This window comes from Neophocaena asiaeorientalis, unplaced genomic scaffold, assembly GCF_003031525.2.
Source record: "Neophocaena asiaeorientalis asiaeorientalis breed wild unplaced genomic scaffold, Neophocaena_asiaeorientalis_V1.1 scaffold45, whole genome shotgun sequence".
Classification (NCBI taxonomy): domain Eukaryota; kingdom Metazoa; phylum Chordata; class Mammalia; order Artiodactyla; family Phocoenidae; genus Neophocaena; species Neophocaena asiaeorientalis.
Genome location: NW_020174642.1, coordinates 5,159,509 through 5,185,199, shown reverse-complemented (window position 1 = coordinate 5,185,199; position 25,691 = coordinate 5,159,509). Strand labels below are relative to the sequence as shown.

The 25,691-nt window shown below is 51.6% G+C and overlaps 1 protein-coding gene and 1 long non-coding RNA gene across 2 annotated transcripts in view; one reads left to right on the top strand and one right to left on the bottom strand.

The window, feature by feature from the left end:
* SIM2 (SIM bHLH transcription factor 2) overlaps positions 1 to 5,020 on the bottom strand; it is a 52,190-nt gene extending 47,170 nt beyond the window's left edge. The window contains exon 1 of the mRNA XM_024758418.1: positions 4,267 to 5,020. Coding sequence (XP_024614186.1) covers positions 4,267 to 4,441 — 175 coding nt within the window. The 5' untranslated portion in view covers positions 4,442 to 5,020. The remainder of the gene's footprint in view (positions 1 to 4,266) is intronic.
* A 78-nt stretch (positions 5,021 to 5,098) lies between these two features.
* Positions 5,099 to 25,363, top strand: LOC112408542 (uncharacterized). The gene is made up of 3 exons (XR_003004959.1): positions 5,099 to 5,187; positions 23,809 to 23,917; positions 24,958 to 25,363. It is a non-coding gene; the product is annotated as an uncharacterized LOC112408542 (long non-coding RNA).
* Positions 25,364 to 25,691: the final 328 nt, after the last annotated feature.

The window sequence follows — 25,691 nt, the reverse complement described above, 5'->3', positions numbered from 1 at the left end:
CCCCCTCTGCCCTCAGGGGTGTGTGTGTGTGTGTGTGTGTGTGTGTGTGTGTGTGTGTGTGTGTGTGTGTGTGCGTGCGCGCGCGCATTGAGTGGGAAGGACTCTGAATGTAAACCCAGACAAATTCAGCCACTGCAATAATTCAGGCCTCCAACCCCATTTACTGTGCGTGTGACATGTTCATTTCTTTGCAGTAAAAAGTTGTGGTGAGTGCTGCAGTCCCTGCCTCTCTCTCGCCCACACCTGTCTGGGATCTTGGTGGGAAGCGGGAAGAGGGGCTCTGTTCTCTTCCCACGATCGGCCTCAGCTTCCAGCTCCACTCCTGAGCTGGGACCTGCAGCCAGTCCCTCCTCGAGCCCTTTCGGTACAAGTGCCCGGAGGGGAGGCCACCCTCTGCCCCACAGCTGGGCACAGGAACCCCAGCTCCTAGGAAGAGGCCTAACCCTGGTGATTGGCCGGGGAGCTCCCGCGGCTCTGACTCGTACCTCCTGGGGCCCGGTGTGGATCACCAGATGGGGGAGCTTGCCCTGCATCCTGCCCAGCGTGGTCACCACGCAGCTATGGCCAGAGAGCAGCAGACTTCTGCCACCCCGGGTGCTTCTGTGTTTCCACAGTGCCCCCTCTCCAGAAGTGAAGGCCACGCTGCAAAGAGGGCAGGGAGACCCTGGGCCCCAGCGTTTCCCTGAGCCCTGTCAGTAGCAGGCCTTCCCAACCACATTAACTCACCAAGCTTTCAGTTCCGAGTCCACTGCCGGAGCCAGCCTTGCTCTCCTGCCCTCTTCCCTGCCCTTCTACCTTCCACTTCTCAGTTCGCAGTTAAAGGGGAGAAAACGGTGGGAACCCCGAAAACAGCTCAGCTTCCAACTCCAGGCAGTGAGTCCCGGAGATCCACCGAGTGGGGCGCGCCACCGTTAAGGTCGCATCTGGCCCAAGGAAGGCGGCGAGCTCACAGGAAGGACTGACTGGAGTAAGAACACAGTGGATTTCCACCTGCGCCCGCCTGCTTCCTCATACCGGATCCCGGGAACCCTGCGCAGCGATGGAGTTGCTAATGGGCCCATTTTACAGACAAGAAGACCGAGGCCCAGCGGGGCAGCTTGACAGAGCCGAGCCTTGAACCGGCTGTCTGGCTTGCCAGCACCCCCAAGCTTGCGGACTGGCCTCTCCGCGGAGTGTCCACCTGGCTCCAGTCGCCTCTCTGCCCCTGTCCTGGGGCTTCTCCGAGCTCCTCTTTCTCTCCTCCTGCCTGGGGGTCTCGGGATGAAAGGAGCCGAGGCCAGCGGCCTCTCCTGCGCACAGAAGCACAGGCGACACACCGGCCTTCCCGCCTGCCCTGCCCTCGCGGGGGACCTTGGGAAAGGCCCGCCCCTCTCAGGCCTCAATTTCCTCAAATACTGAGGGTTAGTCTGGCGATTCCTGTGGTTCCTCGGACTGTGCTCTTCGTTTTCTAACTCCCAAAGCCCTAACTTGGCTTCTAGATTCTTCTTCACCCAGGGATCCGGCTTGGCTATCACACAGCGAGGCCGCGCTGGGCACATCGGGTCCGCTCGGTATCTTTCCGTTCGCCGCCGAGAGCCGGAGCAGGTCCAGGAGTTCCCGCCGCGGCGCAGGACCGGGTTGGCCGCTAAAGCCTCCCTGACGCCCGCGTCCGGACCCTCGCGGCTCCGCCGGGCCCCGTCCGCCTCCCGCACCGCCTCCCTGGCGCAGTCTCCTGAGAACAGGTTAAATCAGTTTCGGACGCTGCTTCCGCGCTCCCACCCTTCGTCCTTCAGAGCCACGGGAGGGGCGAACGAGTCATTTTGCGCAATTGAGGTCTTTCTGAACGCTTCTTTTCCTCTGCCCCAGGCACCCACCCAGCTCCTCTTCTCTCCGATCGCAGACTGAATGGAGGGGGGAAGGTCTGCAGGCCCCAGGCCTCCGAGCGCAGGGAGGCGTCCGGAGGCTGCTGGCCCACCGTGCAGGCGAGCGCCCCTGCTCCCAGCTTCAGCGCTGCAGGAAGCGCTGCGGTCTAGATCACCGCCCGCTCCCCATTTTGGAGGAATCGGGACCCCCTTAGGTTCGGGACTATTTCCAAAACTCTAGGGCCACATAGCTCTCCCCGACCCCGCCTGGAGTTCCAGTCTCAATGGTCACGCCCAGGAGACGCCCAGGCCGCCCCTCAACTAGACCGCTAGGAACAAAGAACAGGGGCCTGGTGCTCAAGGGCCAGACCACAGCCAGCGCACCCCTGCGACCTGCTCAGGGCCAAGCAACTCGGGGTCCCAAGGCCTGCAGCCTCGCTTCGCAGCGCTGGAACCTACAGACCCAGTTTAATGTTTGCAGAAGCATATACACACCACTTTCCAGTTTTTAGCCGCTTTCCTGGAAAGCCCCAAACAACAAGTGGCTAGCAATTAGCCCCTTTCTCCAGGCCTCAATTTCTGGCTCACTTGACATCATTTAATCTTCTGATCATGTCTTTGTAATTTGTATTTCCAGTGGGGTGGGAGGGGGACAGGAGAGAAGGCTTATGTGCTGTCTGGGCTCCACACCTGCTTTGCAGTATGTGGATTAAGAAACGGTTCACCCGAGCAAACCAGTTACCATCCCTCCTCCCAGGGTTGGAAGGAGACTCGGCTCTTATGAAACCCAATTCTCCTTTAATTTTCACTGAAAACTTCAGCAGGGGAGGAATCATCTCTACGTTGCTGGAGGGCCGACAAATAGCGTCCACTGGGCCGCGGCTCCCAGCGGGACGGGCAGGAGCGGGGAGGGGGGCCCCTCGGTTGATCGGGCTGGGAAAGGAAAAGAACTTTCCCTTCTAAGAGCTCTGGGCTGTGGCAGCCAGGTCACAGGCTCCTGCTCCAGGGAGGAAAGTGCCCGCCTGGCCGCACAGCGCAGCTGGAAGGCTCCGGAGAGGACAGGCCACCGCTTCTGGCCCCCTCAGCTCCCTGTCCAGTGGCGCTCAGCTCCCCAGCCAGCACACTGCCGGGCTGGAGGTCACGCTGGGGGCCAGGCCCAGGAGCTCCAGCCGGGAGGTGGTGTACGGGGCAGTTTATGGCCCAGAGACGATTACAAATAACAGGCTTAGGGGCGCCCACCGCAAAGAGGGCGAGTTTACTGACTTCAGGTCGATTGCCTGGCCTGGAGCTGCCTTAATGGAGGTGCCCTGCGCTGGAGAGACACCTGTCGCGGCTCTGCAGCGACCCTCCCCGTGCCCTGTGGCTAAAGTTGTCTCCCTAGTCGTGCACCGGCTTCTGACGCTCCAGAGGCTGCCGCAGCTCTAGTGGATCCTCGGCCTTCAGGTTGGGGGGTACCCATCAGGTGCTGGAGCAGAGGGTCTCAGACAAGCGCCCTAATCCCTTCCGCCAGGCCGCGGCCAACGTGGCTGGGGACAGAGACGTTGGAAGGTGGTCGGTTCAGAACCACCGGGACACCAAAAGGGATGCTGTGGTGATCGGCCTCCTCCAGCCCTGCTGCTCAGAGGTGCCCACCTGGCAGCTACTGTCACCCACGGGCCGTGTCCTGGCAGGGAATGCCCACCCAGTGCGCCACCACTTCTGACCGCTGAGAGCCTGCTGGGCCCGTGGGTCCTGGTGACCCTTGCCCACCATGGCACCTGCCCCTCCGGGATTATAATCCAATCTAGAAAAGAAGACTATGCTCAGGCCCGCCTGCCATTTCCGAATTAACCGCCTCCCTTTCTCTCCTGCCCCATCTCGGCTCACCTGTTTGAGGTGAGTCTCTCCCACCCAGACCTCCAGAGCCCCAGCCCCAAGAACGGCGAGCAGAGAAGAGACCACCTGAGAGGCCTGAGTCTGAGGCCCAAGTCCCTGCAAGTGTTCTGCTGGGAGCTGGGGCCTGCAGGACCTGGGCCTCCTGGTGTACTCCACTCTCTCCCAGGCACCAGCAAGCGCGCTTCACCTCCGGCCCGGGTGCACTGTGCCTCCCTTCCGCGGAAAGAGAGTAAGAAGGAAAAAAATAAAAGGGGAAGTTAAAGAAATGAAGAAAGGAAGGAAGGAAAGAAGAAAGACCAGATTGGACTAGTACGCTCATGGAACCATCCCTGGTTCGCCCCTCCCTACCCCCCAGCCCTGGGCCAGAAGATGTCCTGGCGTCTCTGGCACGAGGGCCCTGGCCCCTCTCTCCAGGAGGAGCCGATGTTCCCGGAGCGACCTCCCCAAGATGTTTTGGTACCAGCCGGAAGGCTCAGGCAGCCCCTCCGGGCCAGCTCTGGCTCCCCGCTTGGGCCCCCTAGCGCTCCCGGCCGCCCACCTGCGGCCTCACCTTCGGGAAAGACAGCGCGCATCTTCAGGTAGCTCGTGGTGAGTCGGATGATGGACGCCTTGTCCAGCTGCGAGGTGATGGCCGATGGCAGCGGGAGCAGCTTGGCCAGCTCATAAAACTCGCCATTTTCCTTCTCCCTCCTGGTCTTGGCCGCATTCTTCGACTTCTCCTTCATCGCGCCTCGGCTCCGGGCATATTAGACCCGGCCGTGCTCCAGGCCCGCGGAGCTCCGCTCTGGCTGCAGCGGCGGCGATGGGGAAGGGGGCCCCGCAGACCAGGTGAGCGTGGGGCGCCGGCCGCGGGCAGGTGCGTGAGGCCGACCAGGGGCACCAAGACGCCTTTCTGCAGCCGTGGGCCGGGAGCTCGGCGCAACACGGGGACGCCGCCCCGCGCTCCTCCCGCCACCGTCCCCGGGCGCAGCCTCCTCCGGGCCGGACTGTCCCGCGGCGACCCAAGCCCTGGCTTCCCGCTCGCTTCGGCTCGCTCTTCCTTCCTCCCTCTTGTCTCCCCTGCCTCGGCTTTCCTTAGGGGTGGAGAGTGGCCGGCGAGGAGGCGGCGGTGCTGTTTAGTCCTTGGCCGGGTGTTCGTACCCGCTGCCGTGAGGCCCCTCCAGGCTGGAGGACGGCACGGGCGGCTGCGGCTGCGGAGCCATGGAGCGGGAGGTGAGCGGACGCGGCTGGGGCCCGGCCCGGGTGCGCTCTCCTGCCCTCCCTGGCGGTTCCCTGTGCCTGGTGATGCGGCGCCCAGAGCCCGCGATCTGTCGCGAGGCGCAGCAGCTCAGCGGTCCACGTGCAACCGAGTCGGCCAACCTCGCCTACCGACCCCACCGCGGCCCCGGAGTCCCAGGCGCGCCTCCCTGTCGCTGCCTCCAGGGACTCTCGCGGGCGAGACCCGCGCGCTCCCGGCCTGGAGGAAATCGCGGTGAGTGCACAGGGCGCGCGGCGGGGACCGGCTCTGGCGAGCGGGTCGCGGGACCTGGGCGCTAGGAGGAGCGGCGGGGAGGGGCGGAGGAGGAAGCGAGGGAGGAAGCGGTACGGAGACCTCGTCTGTGGCTCCGGCGCAGGTACTGCGCGGGCGCTGCCTGAGTGCCCTGCGGAGGAGGAGTGAGTCCTCCGAGCCCGCGCGGGCCCCGAGCCCTCGCTCTCACCAGTTTGCAGGTCCGAGAGACGAAAGTGGTGGCGGTGGGGAGGCCAGAGGGGAAGGACCACCCCCCTCCCCAGGAAGCGGCGCGAGTAGGGCTCGGAAGTGACCCTTATGCCCTTTCTCTCCTGTAAACAGGAGAGCGAAAGGAGATTGGCGCCTTCCCCGGAGGGGTTGGAGGCCGCGGGGACGCGCGGATCGGACAGAGAGAGGGGCGGGGGAGCCGAACCTACCGGTGAGGCCTTGCCCTGGGCAGCGGCGGGAACAGGGCCCAATAGTACCCGCCCCTGCAGCCCGATCCAGTGCGGCAGGAATTTCAGGGAAGCCGGCTGGGGCGGGTGCTTCAGGGCGAGGAGCACCGAGCGAGGGTCATCGGACAAGCGTTCGTGGTGGCCAGGGTGATGGGGGCAGGAGGCAGCTGGCGCAGGGAGGCGCAGTCGGAGACTGCGGCCGGCCGTAGGGCGTCCCGGCGCCTTCCCTCAGGGCCACACTGGACCTCGAGTCCTCTTGTATACCCCACCTCACTGTCGGTGACTGCAACCCCGGAGGATCCTCCTAGCTACCCCGGCCACGAGGTAGCCCCCATCCCTTCCCTTCTAGAAGCCCGAACCCTCCGGACGCGGTGTGGACGCATGCACTGGGAGGACCTCAGCTTCCTGGCGCGCGGGGTCAGAGGGCAGCCGCAGTGGACGCAGGGCGCGGGGTCCTGGGGTCCCTCGGACGTGTGCCGAGGCTGTAGGCTGTGGGGGCCTGATCTGGAGGTCAGCTCGGGAGGGGAGACACCGGAGCCTTGGGGCCCAGCGCTAGGATCTCCGTTCTAGGTGCCTTCTCTCTCGCCCGGCCCGGGAGGAGCCTGCGGCTCCGCGCGCTCACTGCCATTACAATGACTTGGTGCTCGCCTCCCTCCCCCGCGTCTGGAGGGCAGGGCCTACGGCGACCTCGTCGGCAGCAGGCGCTCCTGACCCCTTTCCAGGGACCTCTTTGAAGGTCAGAAGTTCGATGGCGTTGGAGGCGTCGTAGTTCCCTCGGTGGGTAGGACATCGTGCGCAGACCCGGGCTCGGCCTCACCTGCCCCGGCGCCCTGCGGAACCCACAGCCGTGGCCTTGCTCGAAACCACCGAGCCGCGCGAGCTTCGGAGTTGGTGCCTCCCCACCAAATGCCGGGCGCATGTAGGAACCAACGCTTTTCCTTGGGGTTTCGGATCCAGGAGCGCTTTCCTTTTTCCAGCCGTGAGCGCAGAGGGTCGGGGGTGGGCGCGCGAGCTGCTCGGGTACGTAGTGGCCAAACGCAAGGCTCCCGGCCCGCTTCCCCGCCCGGAGTCCCGCACCCCGCTGCGGGGACAGCCGTGGTCTCCCGGCTTCCGGGAGAAGGAGCTCCAGGGGGGAAGGGATTGCCGGCTGGGCCCCGCCGCCGCTTGCTCAGGCCGCCCCCGTGTGCGCTCCGGCACCTTCCTGGCTTCGGGAGGATTTAAGGCTTCCCTCACCCCCACGATTTCCGATCCTCAATTATGGACCCGGGAGAATTCCTCCTGGGCTTGAAAGGGATTACCCAGATCGCAGAAACATGGCTAAGTGCAAGTGGGAGAAACTCGACAAGTAACAGGAACAGAAACGTTCCTTAAACCAAAGTTCCCGGATTTCACGGGAAATTGTACTTGAGATCTCGATACCCGGTCTTCAGCAGTGGCAGCCGCTGTTGCATCTGCGAGACATGTTTGAATCGCGTGGTGTGAGACGTAGCATAACGGAGCGTTGGAAGATTCGCAGATGTTTGGCTGTGGGGCACTTTAGGGCCCACAGTGTGCTCCAGCAAATGCCCAAGTGGGCCTTTTATCACCTTCCCTCCAACACATTCATTCAACACACACACACAGCGCGCGGAGATGGGCCTGGGCTCCCGCACAGCACCACCGAAAGAACACAAAGTACTTTGGCGCGAACTTCGAGGTTTCCCCAGTTGGGAAGAATAGTGATGTCTGCGTGGAATGGCGAAGGAAGAACCCCTGAGCTTGGATAGGGTCATCCTAGGGCTCTCCCTGCCGAAGGGAAAGCCTGAGGCCCTTAGGACACCCACAGGATAGAAGCTCTGTGTAAATTGGAAAAAGCACTAAACGCGTGCTAATTGGAGTGCTCAGAAGCCGGTGGCCGCCGGTTGGGACACCTACTGCGTAGTCCTTGCTCCAGGCTCCTGGTGCAGGGAGTACCTCCTAGTCTATACTCTGAGTCGAAAGTCGAGCGCCTCGCGCAGAGCACGGAGACGGGCCCGCAGGGGAGAAGCATAGGGCAACGAAAGACCCCTCAGTCCCGGACATCACCCAGAAACGGCGGTTCTCCTACTGGCCCGGAAGGACTTGGCAGAATCTAGAATGACGAGAGGCCGGGGGCAGGAAGAGGGCAGGTGGAAAGAGGGGTCGGACACCTTGAGTCCAATAAGCTTTTGCCGCGCTTGCGGGACACCACCAGCCCCAGTCTGTCCTGCTTCCCAGCGCCTAGGCGCACCCCCAGGTGCACGAGCACCTCTTAGAAATTTTCCATTAGGAAACTGATCTGGAAGAAATTGAGGCCCTAAGAGGAAAGGGGCGGGTCCCGGCCGCCCCACATCTGCTTGGATTTTCCGCTTCAGATGCTCCGCAACTGTTTTTCCCCGGGGCCGCACCCGGCGCCTACCTGAGGCCCATCCTCCGCGGAAACCGACTTTCGCGTGAGATCAAGGGGAAAACGCGCAGATGTTCCACTAGGGATGGGCTGCTGCGGTGGCAGAAGGGAATCAGAGACTTTGTCCCTAAGGAGGTGGGGAGGGGAGGACTTCTCCCAGGCCTAGCACTAGATTTGGGGGAAGGGGTTGGAACCTCTGAAGTGGTGTTTAAGGAGAACTTCAACCGCCCAAACAAGCCGAGACAGCAGGAAACCCAGGACTATGGACATGTGAACCTATTCGATTTATAAACTCTTGTCTACACAGGCAATTAGCATGATGTGGTTACTTCAGAAAATCCCGCTTGGGTTCAGTATCACAAATGTGAGTATTTCAAGGCTGGGAGGCGCGTTTGGTCTGAGCTATCTGAAAAGGTACTTCGATTTTTCACTCCTTTCCTTGTGTAAGACCAGTGGAGATATCATCAACTTTTTCTGGGGTCATTGCTACTCCCAGAAAGGCTCGGACAACAGTTACAATATTACTACCCACTGTATAAAAGTAATTACAGATATCCAGAGCCATTTCGTAATGATTTGTTCCTTGAGAGGTCGAGACAGTAACTCGCTCTGCTCACACGTTCCTAAGTAGTAGAGGGAGAGAAGTTTATTTCTTTTTGTTTTGTTTTGCTTTTAGTAAGTTATTTCACTGGAAGTTACCCCTTAGGAGAAAGTGTTTGCTTTTAGGTTGGTCGGCTTCTCTCTGATTATTTGATTACATCACAGTAACTAGGGCAGATCCGCCCTCCTGCACAGGGTCCTGGGGTCCCTTGGTGCTTGTGTGTTCGGTCCTCGGCAGGGTTGGGGGGGGGGGGGGCAGGGAGGGGAGGGAAGGAGGCACCACCCAGTGGGGGATCATTCCCACCTCCCAGTCGCCTATCCCGGCCTGCTCGAGGCTGACTCTGCTCCCCGGGATTCCGAAAAGAGCGCAGTCGTTCTCGGACTTGGTTGTCCGGGACGACTTCGGGTTCTGGGATTGCGGGCTTGAGGGGGCCCGCCGGGGCAGTGCCTCCTATCCGAGGGACAGAGTAGCTACCGCGTACTTCTCTCCCTCACTCAAGGCGATGCATTTAGGGATCAAAATCAGTGTCACTGGTAATTAATTATAGTGATTAGCACAGTCCCCAGCGAGGGCCACAGGGAGCCACTGAAGCCGCGCCAGGTTTGGGGAAACGGCCACACGTTTCTTCTAATTTTACCTGGGGGGCGGGGGGGCGGTGGTGAGAGTGCAGCCCTTTCCTCTGCACTCCTTCGCTGTCTCCCAGCCCCAGACCCGCTTTCTCCTCCGTCTCTGAGAAGGTGCCCGGGACTTTGGCACCCCTCCCCGTTGCACACACATCCAGCGTCCTCCGGAGAGAGCGAGGATTCTATTCTGTTGGAGCGCACGCAGCGCCCGGCGCCCAGGAGCGGCGCTCAGGGACCGGCCAGGGGTCCGGGCCGAAGGAGAGGGGAGCCGAGTGTCCTGCGCCGACCTCCTGCGCCCTTTCTACGACCCGGCGGCACGAAGCCTCCGCAGCCCGCTCCCAGAGTGCTCTCGCTCCGGCTTAACAGAAACGTCGCCTCAAAGTCCTGGTTCGGGGAGAGGCAGCCCATCCGCTCCCCGGCAAAACCTCGCTTTTCGCCTCCAGCGAGCCCGCGGTCGTGTCTGGAAACCCTTGAGCTGGAGGAGTCTTTGCAGTCTGGTGTGCGCTGAAATTCCTCAGTGGTTATATCAGTGACATGCCGCCTTGAAATCCGAAAACTAGTTAGTTCATTAACAACGGCGCTGAAACCGCCTTTCAAAAAACATCAACCAAAACTTTTCCTTAAAAAAAAAATCTACCCACCAGAGACACATATTTCTGCACATCAAAGAAAGCACAAACATGATAGGCTTAATTTTCTTTTTCTAGCCGGTAATAATAGTAACAGCCAACGCTTAATGTAAGGCTGACTATAATATAGGGCTATTACAATGCTTTAAAGACACAAACTCGTTTTATTTAATATAATTATTAATATAATGTTCGCAAAGCAAAGCGAACATTGAGGGAAACCTCCCTAATCTAAACAAATCTGTAGGAAGAGGTACGCTAATTCATTCGCGGTTTAGTAGAGAAAGTTACAGAAAGGCCAGCGGGCAGGCGGGCCGGCTGGATCGGCTCCCTCCAGCCTGGCCTGAGCGCGCGCAGCCGTCCCAACCCGGGGCGTGAGCATCTTCCTGCTTCGCGCAGATTTTTATTTTTTTCCTTTAGTTTTAAGGGCTGGTATGGAAGACGGGTTTCCTGAGAGGTGTATATCCGGGAACACACTCTTCCATCCGTGGAGAAGGAGGAGACGCCCACAGCAGAGGGCCGTCCCACGTCAGAGGTCTTGGGCGCGCCAAAGCCAGATTTCAGAGCGGCGGGGGGCCACGCCGGTAGGGGGACCGCACCCCATCCGCCATGGCACGCACGCAGGCGGTGGCGGGGCCCCCTCGCCGGCTCTCCCTGTACTGGGACGAAATCCGGCTTTGGAACCTGCGGGTCCCACTCGGGGACACGGGCCGAGCTTCAGGCGTCCCCGTCGCCAGAGGTCTTCTCAATTCCGCAGAAGAGACTCGGACTCCTACTCCCCGCGCTGCGTGAGGGCCCAGAAGGAGATTGTTTCCGACAGACTTTGCGGTGTGATTCCCGCCTTTTGCGCTCTCAGAGTCTCGGGATCGCCCGCGTGGTTAGAAACGCGGCCTGGGCAGGTTGGCGGAAGGGGGCGCAACGCGCACGGCCACTGGAGAGGCTCAGTAAACACGGAGGGGTCAGGGGCCTCGGTGCGCACGGAGCCGGCTTAGTGCACGAGGGAGTGGGGAACTCGAGAGCACGCGTGCGCGCAGCGTTCACGGGTGGGGCGCAGTGTACACTGGAGAGGGCCTCGGTCCGCACGTAGCCAGGCGGGCGGGGAGCTGGAGCGGACGCGGCTGTGCGCGCTGGGAGGTGTGCGGCACGCTCACTTGCGTGAGTGGGGCCGTGCGGACCTCGTCTGGTGCTAGCCGGTCTCCCGTGCTCCCTGTACACGCTCGGCCTCGTCTTCGCTCCTCCCCCCAGAATTTTTCCACGTGGGAAGTAGGGACCAGAGGGACCCAGGGTCCGCGTGAGGTCTGGGGAGTGGGTGAGAGCTGGTGTATGTGGATGAAGGGAAGTCTGGTGGAAATTAAGGGGCCCGTACTTTCATCTTGGCGTCGCCAAAGATCTCTGAGCCGTCCCCCAGCTCGCGCGCTCTTAGACCGAATCTGGAGTCGAGTTCTCACGCTGGCGGCTCAGCTTTCTTGGAGGGAGATCCGGCGTGGTTCCCAGATCGAGGGAGAAGGTCCAGCTCCCCTCCGCCGTTCTTCTCCCCCTCTTAACTGCCCCAAGACAGAATTCCTTTTAGGTGCCAGAGCAAATACCCTGGAGGAGGAGGTACGGGGTAGAGCACGTTTTCGTATAAAAGGAGAATTTTAAATTTAACACTTTTCCTCAATTCAAGAATATTTTCCCTGGCAAAAGTATCGGTTAGCTGATAAACTACAGGGTGGATTCAAACTGTGTGGCTTATGAATATTTTTGGCCCCAACTCCAGCACCGTCTTCATTTTTTAGAGAGCGGAAACAAAATAATCTTGGTTATAGCACCAACGTTCTTTTCGCCCAGCGGGTGTAGACAAAGACATTATTTAATCTGACTACGGAATTCTCTGTACTTCTCTCCCAGAAGCTTTTGAACCAGGCGGGGTGAGCCTTCGGGGTCCGGGCAGATTTTCACGTTCAGGGGCACTTTGTCTTCGCTTTCCATTTTACGGGAGGGGTGGTCAGGGTGTGAGTGTGCGTGTGGCTTCACGGAGTTGTGCAAATGCTACGCCGTTCCCAAGATCAAAGCTCATTAAACCGCTTTATTATGGTGGTGTGAGACTTAGTTTGAATCTTGCATTTCATTTTGAAGGGTTCCTACCAATTGCCGGGCCCTGAGCAGGGCGTGGGGGGCGGGGGAAGGTGGATACTTGGAAGAGTTTATTGCGAAATCTAACTTTTGAATAAATAGCAAGACGGCGTGGGGAAAGAAATGGGCGGTGGTGAACGCCGTCGGAGGGGAGTGGCCCGGTGACCTGGCGAGGCAACAGGCGCCAGGTGCCACGTCTTTTGGGGCTCTCAGCACGGTCTGGACGGAAAGCGAGAGCCTCAAACACTTGTTGAACACTTTAAACACGGTAGTGAGCACTGGAAAGCGCCTGTGTGAGTCTGCTTTACTCCCTGGACCGTTGGGGGCCAGAGAGGGAAAAGCCCAGCGCCGTGGCTCCCCATGCACAAATAATTTTAGTGTTTATTGATGTCTACTTAAAGTAATTGACCAGAAAATACCTCCCTGTTTAAGCAACATAAAGAGTGCTCCTTTGAAAGCTAATTGACCTATTTATGTTTCTGTTTAGCTTGATGTCTACGTCGTTATTTTTGCAGAAGCCGTCAACTCTGCCAAAGGAAGGAAAGTGGAAGCTGGGGAAGCTGCACCTGTAGAAAGTGCTAGAATTTCCAGGCTAACCCCGCCCAACTGTCATTTAAGAGTACTTGGACCTTACCTGATTGTTTGAGATCCAGCAGTTGGATTTTCCTAAGGAAATCCCAGAAATGGAAATTTGTGCTCCTTATCCTGCACAAACACTTGGATTTCTGAGTGGCCTGAATCGATCCAGCAGGCAGAGATGCTTCCTGCGGCGGACACAGCAGATCCTGTAAAAGCTGAAAACTTTCAGCCGAGGGTAGAAAGGCAGTAATTTAGACACACAGAGAAAATCCCTAGCTAGGAGAAAAGACAAAATGCTCCAAGTGAAGTTAGAAAATGTATATTTGTACAAAAATCCTTTGAACCTTATTTGACAGTAAATGTATTTTGCTAGTTATGTGGGTGGATCTGGATTTCTCAGCGACCCTTTGCATGTGTGAATCTGAGATTCACTCTCAGCAAAGATGACTAATGGATCTTTTAGGAATCTATGCTTTAAAGTTGATTTTCTGCATTGGTTGTGGAAGCAGCTTCACTTTAGATGCTTTATGAGACGGTTGTCAAGGGAACCTTGGGTAAAATTTCTCAGGAGTGTCTCTAAAAACCATAATTCATAATTAAAAAGTGACTCATAGAAATCACCAGAAAAATTATGGCAAGTTATGTTCAAACATGTTTTTAGGCCATGTGGAATAAATAAAATCATTAAGGTCTGGTTGGGTAAGACCGCCTCTCAGCCTTCCTCTGACTGTGCCAGGAGGACCTGATATAGTTTCATAGACAGGAGAGCAGCCTGTGGAATGTGGGACAAAGGGCATCTGCATTTCCTCCAGGTATTTCCTATATTGATAATACAAGTTATAATTCCATCCCTTTAAAGACCCCTGAATAGTATAGTACACGAGGTGGGTAAGGTAACACTAAAAGGAGTATCTTTAATAACCGAAGGGTTTGGGTTTTTTTTAAGGGGCAGTAAAGACTGGGGAAAACCCCATGTGCTAGAGTCTGAAAGAATGAACCCATTGGAACATAGACCCACCTGATTACAGGTCAGATGAGGTTGTTTGGCACCTGAGTGGTGAAATTCTCAAGACAGGCCCTCTTGCCACCAAACTGCTCTGCAGGAAGAAGCAGTTCATTGAGATCCCAAGGTTTTTGCAGTGCAAACCTCTTTAGCTGGTTGTGATATAGGTACAACTGTGATATAGGTACTTCTCCTGGTGGAGAAGTAGGGCCGGGCTTGTCAAGGCAACTTCGTGGCCTGCACTGGTTAATACAGCTTCCAGAGGCATTGGGTTTACAGTCTAACTTATTTTGGGCATTGGTGAACTGTGACTATGTATGTCAGTTGCTAATATTTATACGGAGAATCAGCATTTACTAGGGAAGTTATTAAATAATCCAAACAGAAACAGTTGCACTTGCTAAAAAATGCTCCCACTGAACTACTACCTAAAAGAATAGATGCAATTTCCAACCCCGTGTGTGGTCACCCAGATGCGCCGTGGTGTAACTTATTAAGTCATTTTTGACCTCCTCGCAGTCAACTAAATCAGGGGACTGTGTGGTGAGTCACCTGGCGTGTGCAGGTGGCTAAAGCAGACAGATGGAGGGCTGCGTGTTCCAGGCGCTCATTATTCATGTGTAGTCTAGAGCTGACCTCACTTAGGAGCTTGTACATCATGTATCAAAAGGAGTGCAGTTCTTTGCACTGGGGAGCCCTCCCACTCTCCTGCTCGCACACATGCTGTTACTCATTCAGGAGATATCCCTGGGTGGCCACAGTGTGCCAGGCGCAGAGCCAGGCATTCGCATGATAAAAGTGAGTCCCCACCATGGAGGCATTCTCCATCCTGATGATGACCTTGACTGAGAATCTGGCCTTCTGATGTGCATCAAGGTTCTTAGAAATGTTCACAGCTTTTGAGCTAGTAATTCTATTTCTCATCAACTGAGAGATAAGAAACGATGTCCTATGGAAATCATTTCTAATGTGAAAAATGCCTTTTTTAAATGAGTATTTGCACAGTGGTTAAGAGGGCAAGATTTGGTGTCAAATCTAGTTTGGCTTCTCTTTAGCCCTGAGTTCTGTGATCTGTACATTGGGGATAGAAGCTACCTCCTAAGGAGGTTGTGAATTTTAACGATAATCATGTACCATACAATTCACCCATTTGAAGTGTACAATTCAGTGGTTTTTAGTGTGTCCAGAGATATGTGCAATCATCCTCACAGTCAGTTTTAGAACATTTTCATCGCCTCAAAAAGGAACCCCATTAGCTATTAACTCCCTATCCTCCAACTCCTATCACCAGTCCTAAGCAGCCACTAATCTACTTTGTCTCTGGATTTCCCTATTCTGGACTTTCATATGAATAGAATCATATGGTGTGTGGTCTTATGTGTCCGGCTTCTTTCAATTAGCATGACGTTTTCACAGCTCATCCATGTTGTGGGATGTATTGGGACTTCATTCCTTTTTACAGCTGAATAATATTCCATTGTATGGATATACCGCATTTTCTTTATCCATTCATTCGTTGATGGTCATTTGAGTTGTTTCCACCTTTTGGCTGTAGTGAATAATATGCCTCCAACTTTTATTTTTGCCTTGCAACAAGTTTATGATAAATATTTAATAAATTTTATAACAAGGAGAATCTGGCCTGGGTAACTAGTACATTTGAGTTTGGCGGTAAGGAGAGGGCAAGAGTGTAGATTTCATCCTTGGATCGGCAGTTAGCTTAGTACACGTTAAAACTCTGTTCTAAGTCATATTTACGGGCTTCATCTGTACGCCCACGTCCAGCAGACTAGTTTATAAGTAGTGTTCTTGGTCACCAGAAGAATGAGACTATAAGCTCATCTCCACTAGTCAGAAATCAGCTCTGTGGCTGGTAGCACTGATTGTGGTAACCTATCAGAGGTCCTGAGATTTGGGTTTTGGTATTTTCACTTTAAAAATTATATCTACTGGGTGTTGGAAATGTTCTGTATCTTGATCTGGGTTGTGGTTACATGAGATTCATGGGAAAAATTCATCAAGCCCCATACTTAAGACTTGTGTAAGTTATAATATTTAACTATATGAAAGTTACACTCTGATTAAAGAAAAGAAGAAATGATAACCAAGCCAACCCTCAGATCTCCCTTTCACTCACCCACTCCCAACTGCTGCTTCTTCCTTTCTGGCCATTTCTAAATGACCACAGGCTCATGCCACACAGCTGGTAAGGGACAGAGCTGGGATTTAATCCAGCTCTTACTCACTTGGTGTGGAGTGTTGCTTTCACTAGGAACTCTTCCAGTGCCTAGAATCTACTTGATTTTTGAGACTTGGCCCCAAACCACATGGCTAATGAGTACTGAGGCTGGTCTAGGGGCCCAGATCTTCTGGATCTGGGGTGCATGCTTTGTCCTGTGTACCTCTTTACCCCCAGCACCCGGCATCATACTGGGCATGTAGTGGATGGCCAATAAATATTTGTTGAGTCAGTGTTACCAAAGCGGAGTTATCACCAAAGGCCAAGCGGACTGCCCACTTTGCAGTTGCTGGAAAAACCAAGGCAGGAAATTCAATTCTTATTTTTTCCCCATGGCAACACCAGTGGATGCTGGTCTGTCACAAGCACATGGAAAGTTCCCACTGGAGGTATCAGAGCTCTCTGGCAAGACCCGTGAGTGTTAATTTTAGCTTTCAGTGACTGATGCCCTTGTATAACTTAATGGGTCAGTAGGAACATGAGCTAAAGCCAAGATTAGTTGCTCCGAGAGCTTTCCTTTCAGGTCGAGTACTTGCTGAGTTATTCAGTTTGTAGAAACTTGCTACAGTTTGTAGAAGACTTGCTACTTGCACATTTATTTGGAGAGAGTTTCTGCTGTTTTGAGTCTAGCCTAATAATTGTAAGCGATTCCTTAAACATATTAGCAATCTATCCTATCTATCAAATTTTCCCCGAGTTCATGCATTAAACATGAGTTCAACTCACAATGTCAAATGCCAAAAGGCTATAGCAATGACCATAAAACAAACAAAATACTTGCATGTCCCTAGATATACTGAGTTGAAAGATACATAGGTTGAATGTCAATTACTTGGACTAAGAAAGTGAATATCCGCAGGGGTCTCCACGTCTACCCAATTTTCCTCCTTGAGTCCCGGTAGGAAATGAGGACGTTCTATGTAGAGAGGAGACGCCTGTGCTTCCGGAGGGATAATATCTCAGCCGCCATTTGCAGCTGCCCTGAGGTCACTGGGGACAGAAGGACTCTCTAGCTGAGCACAGATGCATGCATTTGATTTTGTGTATTGTCTGCTCACATACTGTACATAAGCCATCACACTGGGCCTCAGGTGCGTTAGCTGATGAAGGACCTTTCTGCACTGTTGCCTGGTGGTGGTCCCTGCTGGCCCATAGTACAGCTTCAGAAGGTCGTGTTCTTTTTTTAGGGTATGATAATGATATTGTAGTTAACCTTTTTAAAAAAAGGTTCTTATCTTTTAGAAAGAGACCAAATTATTTACAAATACCAAACTATTTTTATTTATTTAATTATTAAAATATTTTTTTAATTAGAGTATAGTTGCTTTACACTGTTGTGTTAGTTTCTGCTATACAGCAAAGTGAATCAGCCATACTTATATCCCCTCTTTTTTGGATTTCCTTCCCATTTAGGTCAGAGCACTGAGTAGAGTTCCCTGTGCTATACAGTAGGTTCTCATTAGTTATCTATTATATACATAGTAGTGTATATATGTCAATCCCAATTTCCCAGTTCATCCCACCCCAATACCAAACTATTTACAAATTTTAAAATATATCTAAAGGAGAAAGTGTAAGTTAGGATCTTATAAGAATTTTTCTCCAAGGGTACATCTGCTATTCCAACCTCTCAGGTTTGACCCCAGTGCATGGTCTCAGGAGTGCATTATAGACGAAAGCCAGGAGCTACAAAGGGGACTCAGCCAGTTCTGTGATCTTCTGACCTACTCAAGAGGACAGTCTCACATGTGTTTCCCTCAGCATCTCCTCTCCCCTCCTCCTCTGTTATCACTGAGACTTTACCTGGTCTAAGCTGTGCCTTGAGGTATAAAGGGAAGCAGGGCCATCTACATAATTTGCACGGCACAAGGTAAAATGAAAATGTGAGGTTTCTTCAAAAACAGAAAAAAAAGTGACATCGAAGGTATTAACATATAAAACTTTTCTTTTTTCTGTGGTCTGTCTCTCAACCTGTCATCATGTTTTTGTATGGCTATTTAATGTCACTCCCCGCACCCCAGTCGTGAGGATGCTTTCAAGGTGAGCACAGACCTTCACAGGTGTCCAAGGGCCCCATTGTGGAGCTTAGTGTGCCTGCATGCAGCCCACCAGCTGCTGGTTCCCCCTCCTACCTGCCCCGACACTGATGCAGTCTGACCTGGCCAGAGGCAGCTAAGTCAAGCCAGGGATATCTCCTTCCCACAGCCTGTGGGCAGCCCCAAAGAATTATAATCTCTGCTCCAGGACACACCTCTATACCTGCAACAGGGATGGATGAGAGGGCTTTTCTACCAGGTTGTCCGAAGAACATGCCGTGTTGTCTGCAAATAATCACAGTTTTATTTCTTGCTTCACAATCACCGTATCTTTTAGTTTATTTGTTTATTGCCTTATGGTGCAGACTAGACCTCCAATGCAATTTGGAGGAGAAGTCGTTAGGACAGACATCCTTTCCTCATTTCTGGTCTCAAGAGGAAAGCTTGATTTCAGCATTAAATATCATGTTTGCTGCGGGTTTTTTTTTTTTTTTTTTTTGCGGTACGCGGGCCTCTCACTGTTGTGGCCTCTCCCATTGCGGAGCACAGGCTCCGGACACGCAGGCTCAGCGGCCATGGCTCACGGGCCCAGCCGCTCCGTGGCATGTGGGATCTTCCCGGACCGGGGCACGAACCCGCGTCCCCTGCATCGGCAGGCGGGCTCTCCACCACTGCGCCACCAGGGAAGCCCTGCTGCAGGTTTTTAATAGATACTCCTTTTCCTGCAGACTGAGCAGTTTCCTTCCTATTTCATTGTCTTCTGGCTTCTATTGTTCCTGTTGAGAAGTCAGTTGTTGGTCTCATTGTTACTGCTTTGAATGTCATGTATTTTTTCTTTTCTCTAACTGCTTTTAAGACTTTTTTTGTCTTTGGTTTCCATTAGTTTTACTGATTTGCCTAGAAACAATTTTCTTTGTATGTATCCTGCTTGACTCTGTGGTTTAATGTCTTTTGTCATTTTTGGAAAATTCTCAGCTAGTAAATCTTCAAATATCACTTCTTTTTGTTCCCTCCATCATCTTGTCTGCATTCCAGTTATACCTATGTTAGATTTTTACACTAAGTTCCACATGTTTCATATGCATGTTTCTGCACTGTTCACCCTTGAGATTTAGTCTGGTGTTCAGACTCAATCTGATTTCCCTTTCTCTCAGGGTATAGTCCTGAGATCCCAGTCAAATGCTTTTGAAGCCTCAAGGCTCCTCCTCTCTGGCAGGCCTTAGATTCTAACTTTTGCATCTTTAGCAGCATGGCTTGTATTAGTTTCCTAGCATTGCTATAACAAATTACCACAAACTTGGTGGCCTTAAAAACAACAGAAACTTATTCTCCCATAGTTCTGGAGGTCAGGAATCAAGGTATCATCAGGGCCATGCTCTCTCTGAAGGCTCTAGGGAAGGATCCTTCCATGCCTCTTCTATCTTCTGGTGACCCCAAGCATTCCTGGATTTGTGGCTGCATCACTCCAGTCTCTGGCTCTGTTGTCATATGGTCTTCCCGTGTGTCTCTGTGTCCTTGTCTCTTCCTTTAAGGATGCCAGTCATTGAATTTAGGGCCCACTCTGAATCAGGATAATTTTATCTCAAGATAACAACTAATTACATATCCAAATAAGGTCACTTGCTGAAGTTCTCGGAATTTGGGGCTATACTATTTGCTGCTCTGATTCTACTGCCCACATATGTCTTTTTTTTCAATTGTTTGTTTTCTACCTATCACGTTAGAGGCCAGGTCATGTTAGAATGCTAGGGAAAAAAAGTCTGTAACATGATGTTAGAGGTTGGTGTCTAATATGAAACAGATCATAGAACAAGAACAGAAAGCAAAGCAAACAAGCAAAGACAAGGGAAAGATCTCGGTCTGTCCACAGGTCAGAGAATGGGCCTGATTGGAAGCTCTAAGCAGTTTGGAAGGACATGTGGGCATCTGGGCTTCCCTGTGGGGTGATTGAGAGGCTATCTGTTTTTTTCACTGGGGTCCCCAACTATGAGTACCTATAAGTGTTTTAACTGGGGCCATTTAGTTTCTTTTTGGTCAAATCCTCCCATTTCTTTCCTGGGGAAAAAACACCTCATTCCAGTGTTCTGGGAACCGAGTGGGAGAACTTGGCTGCTCAGCATATAAATGTTCACTTAATTGTCCTACTTTCCATCCAGGGTCCTGCTCCCACCTTCTACTCTGCCTGTTGTCTCTGAGTTCAGGGCCTCTATAAATGGAAGATTTGGAGACAAAAGCATTTCGAAATGAAGCATACTTTAAAAAGATCTGTAAAGAGTCTCCAGGGGCTAGAAGGACTAGATCATCAAATAAAAATACAAAAAGGTATCTAAAGGAAAAAGAAATCCACAAAATCACCAAGGTTACTGAGGTTACAGTTAGTCTGTGCATGGCAGAAAACAGCAAATTCACCACAATTGTCATATCCACAAAGGTCCTGGTAAATCTCCAAACAGCAGCATTGCCAAAGTCTGGGATAAAGTTGTGTTTGCTAGGGAGCTAGTAACTTACAGGAAGGGCTCAAGATTTCCTTCATTTTTCTGACCCTGTTTTGTCTGTTTGTCTCAGGTACGATGTTTTTTCCTTTCTGACCATGGGATGAGATGTGCGTGATTACCCAAAATGAGATGCCACTTTGCTTCTACGGTTCCACCTGGTGGTCAAATTTCTGGTCCTGAGGCACATATTTAACCACATGAGTTTGTTTTAATGATTTTTTTAATTCAATATTTATTCATTTGATGTTTTGCTTTATTTAATGAGTAGTTTTATCTACATAGGTAAAAAAGAGGTGAAGAAGAGTAACAGTACACTCCTTGTGTATGGTTAACAAAACTAGAGTCATATGCTACTAAGACCCACGAGTTAACTCTGCCTGTGACCTTCCTACTCATTCATGTCTGAATAGTTTATTATTATCAGCTCATCTGCTGAGAATAGGAACTAAGAACCAACCATTCATCTTTACCTGGTTTTGCCTGCAACACCTATATCTGTCAGGACATCTCTTACTCAAATTTGTCAATGCCTCGTTGGCCCGTGATTCTGTGAGTTGACTGGGATCGGCTGGGTGGTTCTTCTGCTGCCTGGGGCTGCAGTCATCTTGGGGCTCGACTGGGCTGGGACATCCAAGATAGCTCATCCACCTGTGACAAGAAGCCCTGGGCAAGACTCCCTCTGGTGGAGTGCCTCGGGATTGAGAAGGCACGAAGGGCTCTCGTCCTGAGAACCAGGCTCTGGAAGGGGACAGGAGGGAGGCAAAGCCAGAAGCCAGCTCCAGAGTGTTGGGTGGCAGGGACATCTAGACAGCTGGGCTGGCTGGAATGCTGGATAGTGGGGCCTTTCTTCCTCCATCGAGTCCCAGGGCTCCCCTCTCTCTGTTCTGGTTTCTCCATGGGCTCTTTACAGCAGGTAGCTGCATATCTCATGAGGCAGATCAAGGCTCCCAAAAGCATAAAAGCAGAATCTGCCAGGGCTTCTGAAGTCTTAGCCTGGACCTGGCACAGCATCACTCCTGCCATATTTTATTGGTTAAAACAACCACGGGCCAACCCAGATTCCAGAGGAGGGGAGATAAATAACATCTCTTAGTATGGAGAATGGAGAATGCAGAAAAATTTGGAATCATCTGTATTCTACCACACTAAACAAAATCTGTGTTACTTGCCTGGGACTGCTGTAACAAATTACCACAAACTTGGTGGCTTGAAACAACAGAAATTTATTCTCTCACAGGTCTGGAGGGCAGAATCCAAAATAAAGGTGTCAGCAGGGCTGCACTCCCTCCAAAGGCTCTAGAGAAGGATCCTTCCTTGCCCCTTCCAGCTTCAGATGGCTCCAGGCATTCCTTGGCTTGTGGCTGCATCCCTCCAATCTCTGCCTCTGTCTTGACATGGCCTTCTTCCCTGTGTCTGTATCACTAATATCTTTCCCCTTTCTCTCTCTCTCTTTTCTCCTTTTTCTTTGTAAGACACTAACAATTGAATTTAGGGCCCATCTCAAATTCAGGATGATCTCACTCAAGGTTCTTATCTTGGGACTTCCCTGGCACTCAGTGGTTAAGACTCCACGTTTCCTATGCAGGGAGCGAAGGTTCAATCCCTGGTTGAGAAACGAAGATCCCACATGCTGTGTGGCATGGCCTTAAGAAAAAATTCTTAACTTGATTATGTTTGCAAAGACCCTATTTCCAAATAAGGTCATATTCACAGGTACTGGCGTTAGGACTTGGATGTATCTCTTTGAGGGACAAAATTCAACCTGTAATGCAAGCACAACTCTTTTTATTTATCCTGCTTGGAATATGTTGTACTCTCTGGCGATGTGGCTACATGTTTTAAATAGTTCTGGAAAATTTAGTCATTCTCTTTTAAAATATTACCTTTCTTTCTTTCTCTCCAAATTTTCCTCCTGGGTTCCCAGTCATGTATGTACTAGACCAGGGGTAATTTTTTTTTTTTCTGTAAAAAGCCAGTGAGTAAATATTTTAGGCTTTGGAGGCCATATGGTCTCTGTCACAACTACTCAGCTCTATCGTATTGTAAAAAAAGCCATAGGCAATACACAATCAAATGAGTGTGGTGGTTCCAATAAAACTTTATTTTCAAAAACAGGTGGCTGGATGAATTTGACACACAGGCCATAGTTTGCCAAGCTCTTTGCTAGATCTTCTTGTTCTTTTTCCATATCTTTTATACTTTTTCATATCTTTCTCTCTTTCTCTCTGCTGTATTCTGGATAAGTTATTCAGATATATTTTCCAGTTCATGAATTCTCTCTTTAACAGTGTAATCTACTGTTTAACTTACCCATTGAGGGTTTTTTTCCATTGGTACAGAAACATTTGTTTTATTAAAAATAATCAATAGGGCTGAAAAAAAAAAAAAAAAAAAAAAAAAAATCAATAATCTGTGTGAATTTTGCAAAGAATATAAAAAAGTGACTGACAAAGTACTAGATGCAAATTTAAATGAGAACTCCCTCCACTGGTGAATAATACATAAAAGGGTGACTCCTTCAGTATTTATACCCATTGCGTTTTTCTCCAACAGTTTTGTTATTAATTTTTAAAAGTTCGATTTGTTTTTCTCCCTGATTCTACCAATTGACGCCTAATGTTTTCCTGTTGTTTATTCATACATTATAAGTGTATCCATTCTTTAGATGTTTTATACTTCACAGTTCTGCATGCTGTTGCTACAATAGAAACATCTGTAGTCCTTGGGGGTCTACAGCTGCTGTTTCTTGTTTCTTTTGGTTTTGTTCACAGTGACTTGCCTTCCCAAGTATTTGTTGATTTTTGTTCGTGAGGTTGTGCTTGATTTTAATTTGTGGGATTCCTGCAAACTAACTTGAGAAGCCTTTCCTCCAAAGAGGGTCTACATCTCCTTTTACCCATAGATGCTAAAGCCCCCTCTTTTCCATACGGTTCACCCCAGAATCCTTCAAAGATATTTTCTTAGAGTAAGAATCTCAGATTTCGGTCCCCCTACGGGATTCTACCTCAGGACAGCCCTACTGCCTCCCTGTTGCCATAGGTTCAGGCCAGTTCCCGCCATGCAGATACCTGGTTACTGCAGCCCTGTCTCCCTCCTGGCCTCTCAGCCAGCTCCTGACCACTCCTGTCCTAGTTCTTGGTGATTCCTGCTCAGCTTCTGGTCAAAGAAACCTGGAGAACCCCACCTCCCTCCTTTCCTCCCTGCCTCCTCTCAGACTCAGCTTTCCTCTGTCTACATGTCTGTCTGTCTATTTTGTGGCCGCTCTGGAGATCTCTTCCATCTCCAGAAATATGTCGTGTCTGAGATCTTGTCGTGAAGCAAGCCAGCCCCAAAGCACTAGTTTCTCAGGGTCTAGAGACAGTTCTTTTGTGACACTTAACTTGACACAGACATATACACTTTGGTAACTTGTTTGGTGTCACTTTAGGTGGGAACAAACTGACTTATAAATGGAGGAGCTTTGGTGCCTACCCCACAGGTGGATGTGAGGATTAAATGAGATCACCTATAAGGAAGATCACATCCCTGGACACAAGGTAGGCACTTAATACATTTAGTTCAACTGTAAAATGAGAAGCACAAGGGACCTTCTCAAGGATTCAACCCTGCATGTGATCAGTCACCTTCCCCTTAACCGTGTCTCCCTGTCCCATCCAGCGGATTATCCTGCATTCCCACCATAACCCTTGCTCTGAGAAAATGCTAGGATAAATGTATACGTGAACCCTGCTTAAAAGTGTGGCCCCTTCCAGCAATATTAGTGTTTTGACCATGGGCAGGTCCAAAGGAAGGAAGCTCTAATTGTAGAATTTGGGACATTGACCTAGTTGTTTTGCAAGGTCAGAGGGGAGAGGTATTGGGGTTCTAAGCCTTGCTGGCTCCCCTGAAATCACACTAAAAGTGTTTATCGGCCACTTGCTTAATCTGACAGTAGAGACTGCTGCATTTGGAGAAAGGCCTGTAATTATTCCTGGCCTTATTAACATGAACAGCTGAAAGAATATGATGCAAAATCCTCCTACATAGAAAAAACAACCAACTGAAAAAACAACCAACCTACTACACACTCATATTTATTTAAATCTCTGAACAGAGTTGCTCTCTGCCGAGTTATAATGAGGAGTGAGTTTTCCGAGGGGTGTGATTTATGAGCCTTTCACAGATGGGTCTTAAATGGGGCCACTGACAGTTCCACTCCAGCTATGGCTGGGCTGGGGGCTTTGGGGCCCAAAGGAGCCAAAAAGAGCTGGCGGGAGGCCAGAGAGGGGCTGGGTGGGCGCGTCCCATTGCCACGGGCCAGGGGCATGCAGCCAACCCTGGCTCTTCCACTTGTGAGCTGTTCCACTCGGCGATGCTGGATTATTCAGTTTTGTTTCTCTCGAGGAAGAAATAACACGTGTTGACATGAAGATTGAAAGTGGGATCGCTCCTGTGCCCCAGTCGGCACCAGAAATGGAAACATTAGCACTTTTTTCCTGCTTATGCTTCTCTCTCCCTAGAACTGTTTGGTGGTAAAGTTAGCGTTTCACTTGATTTTCTTTTTTTTTTCTTTCTCTCTACTGCATATTCCAACCAGGAAAGTGAGGATGGTATGGTCGATTGGAAAGTGCCCGCCCCCCTCAAGATATGTCGACAGCCTAATCCCTGGAACCTGTGAATGAGACCTTGTTTGGAAAAAGGAATTTGCAGATGTGATTAAGTTGGGGATCCTGAGATGAGGCGCTCATCCTGGATTATCCAGGCAGGCCCTAAACACCATCACAGGTGTCCTTTACAGGAGGGATGCAGATGGAGATTAGGCAGATGCACAGAGCAGACGCGATGCAAAGATGGAGGGATGCAGCCACAAGCCAAGGAGTGCAGAGAAGTGCCAGCAGCTACCAGAAGCTAGAAGAGGAAAGGAAGCCTTCTCCCCCAGAGCCTGGGGAGGGAGTGCAGCCCTGCCAGTACCTTGCTCTCAGACTTGTGGCCTCCAGAACTGTGAGAGAATAAATTTTGGTTATTTTAAGCCAACCGGTTTGTGGTAATTTGTTACAGCAGTCCTAGGAAACGGATATAACTGACTATGCCTCAAACACCCATTCCAGGAAACGGATAAGATTGTAGTTTACATCCCAGTGTGCAGCCCCTCACTGCTCTGCTGCAGGGTGCCCATCTTCTGGGGCAAGGCTTGTCTGGGAGCCCTAGAAAACGGAGCCTGCTGCAAAGCTTGTGTACTAATACTTTTTTGGGGTGGGGAGTGGTAGTGCAATCCCAAGGAAGCCAGAGTGAGGGAGAAAGGGGAGTGAGGCAGAAAGAGAGGGAAGGAAA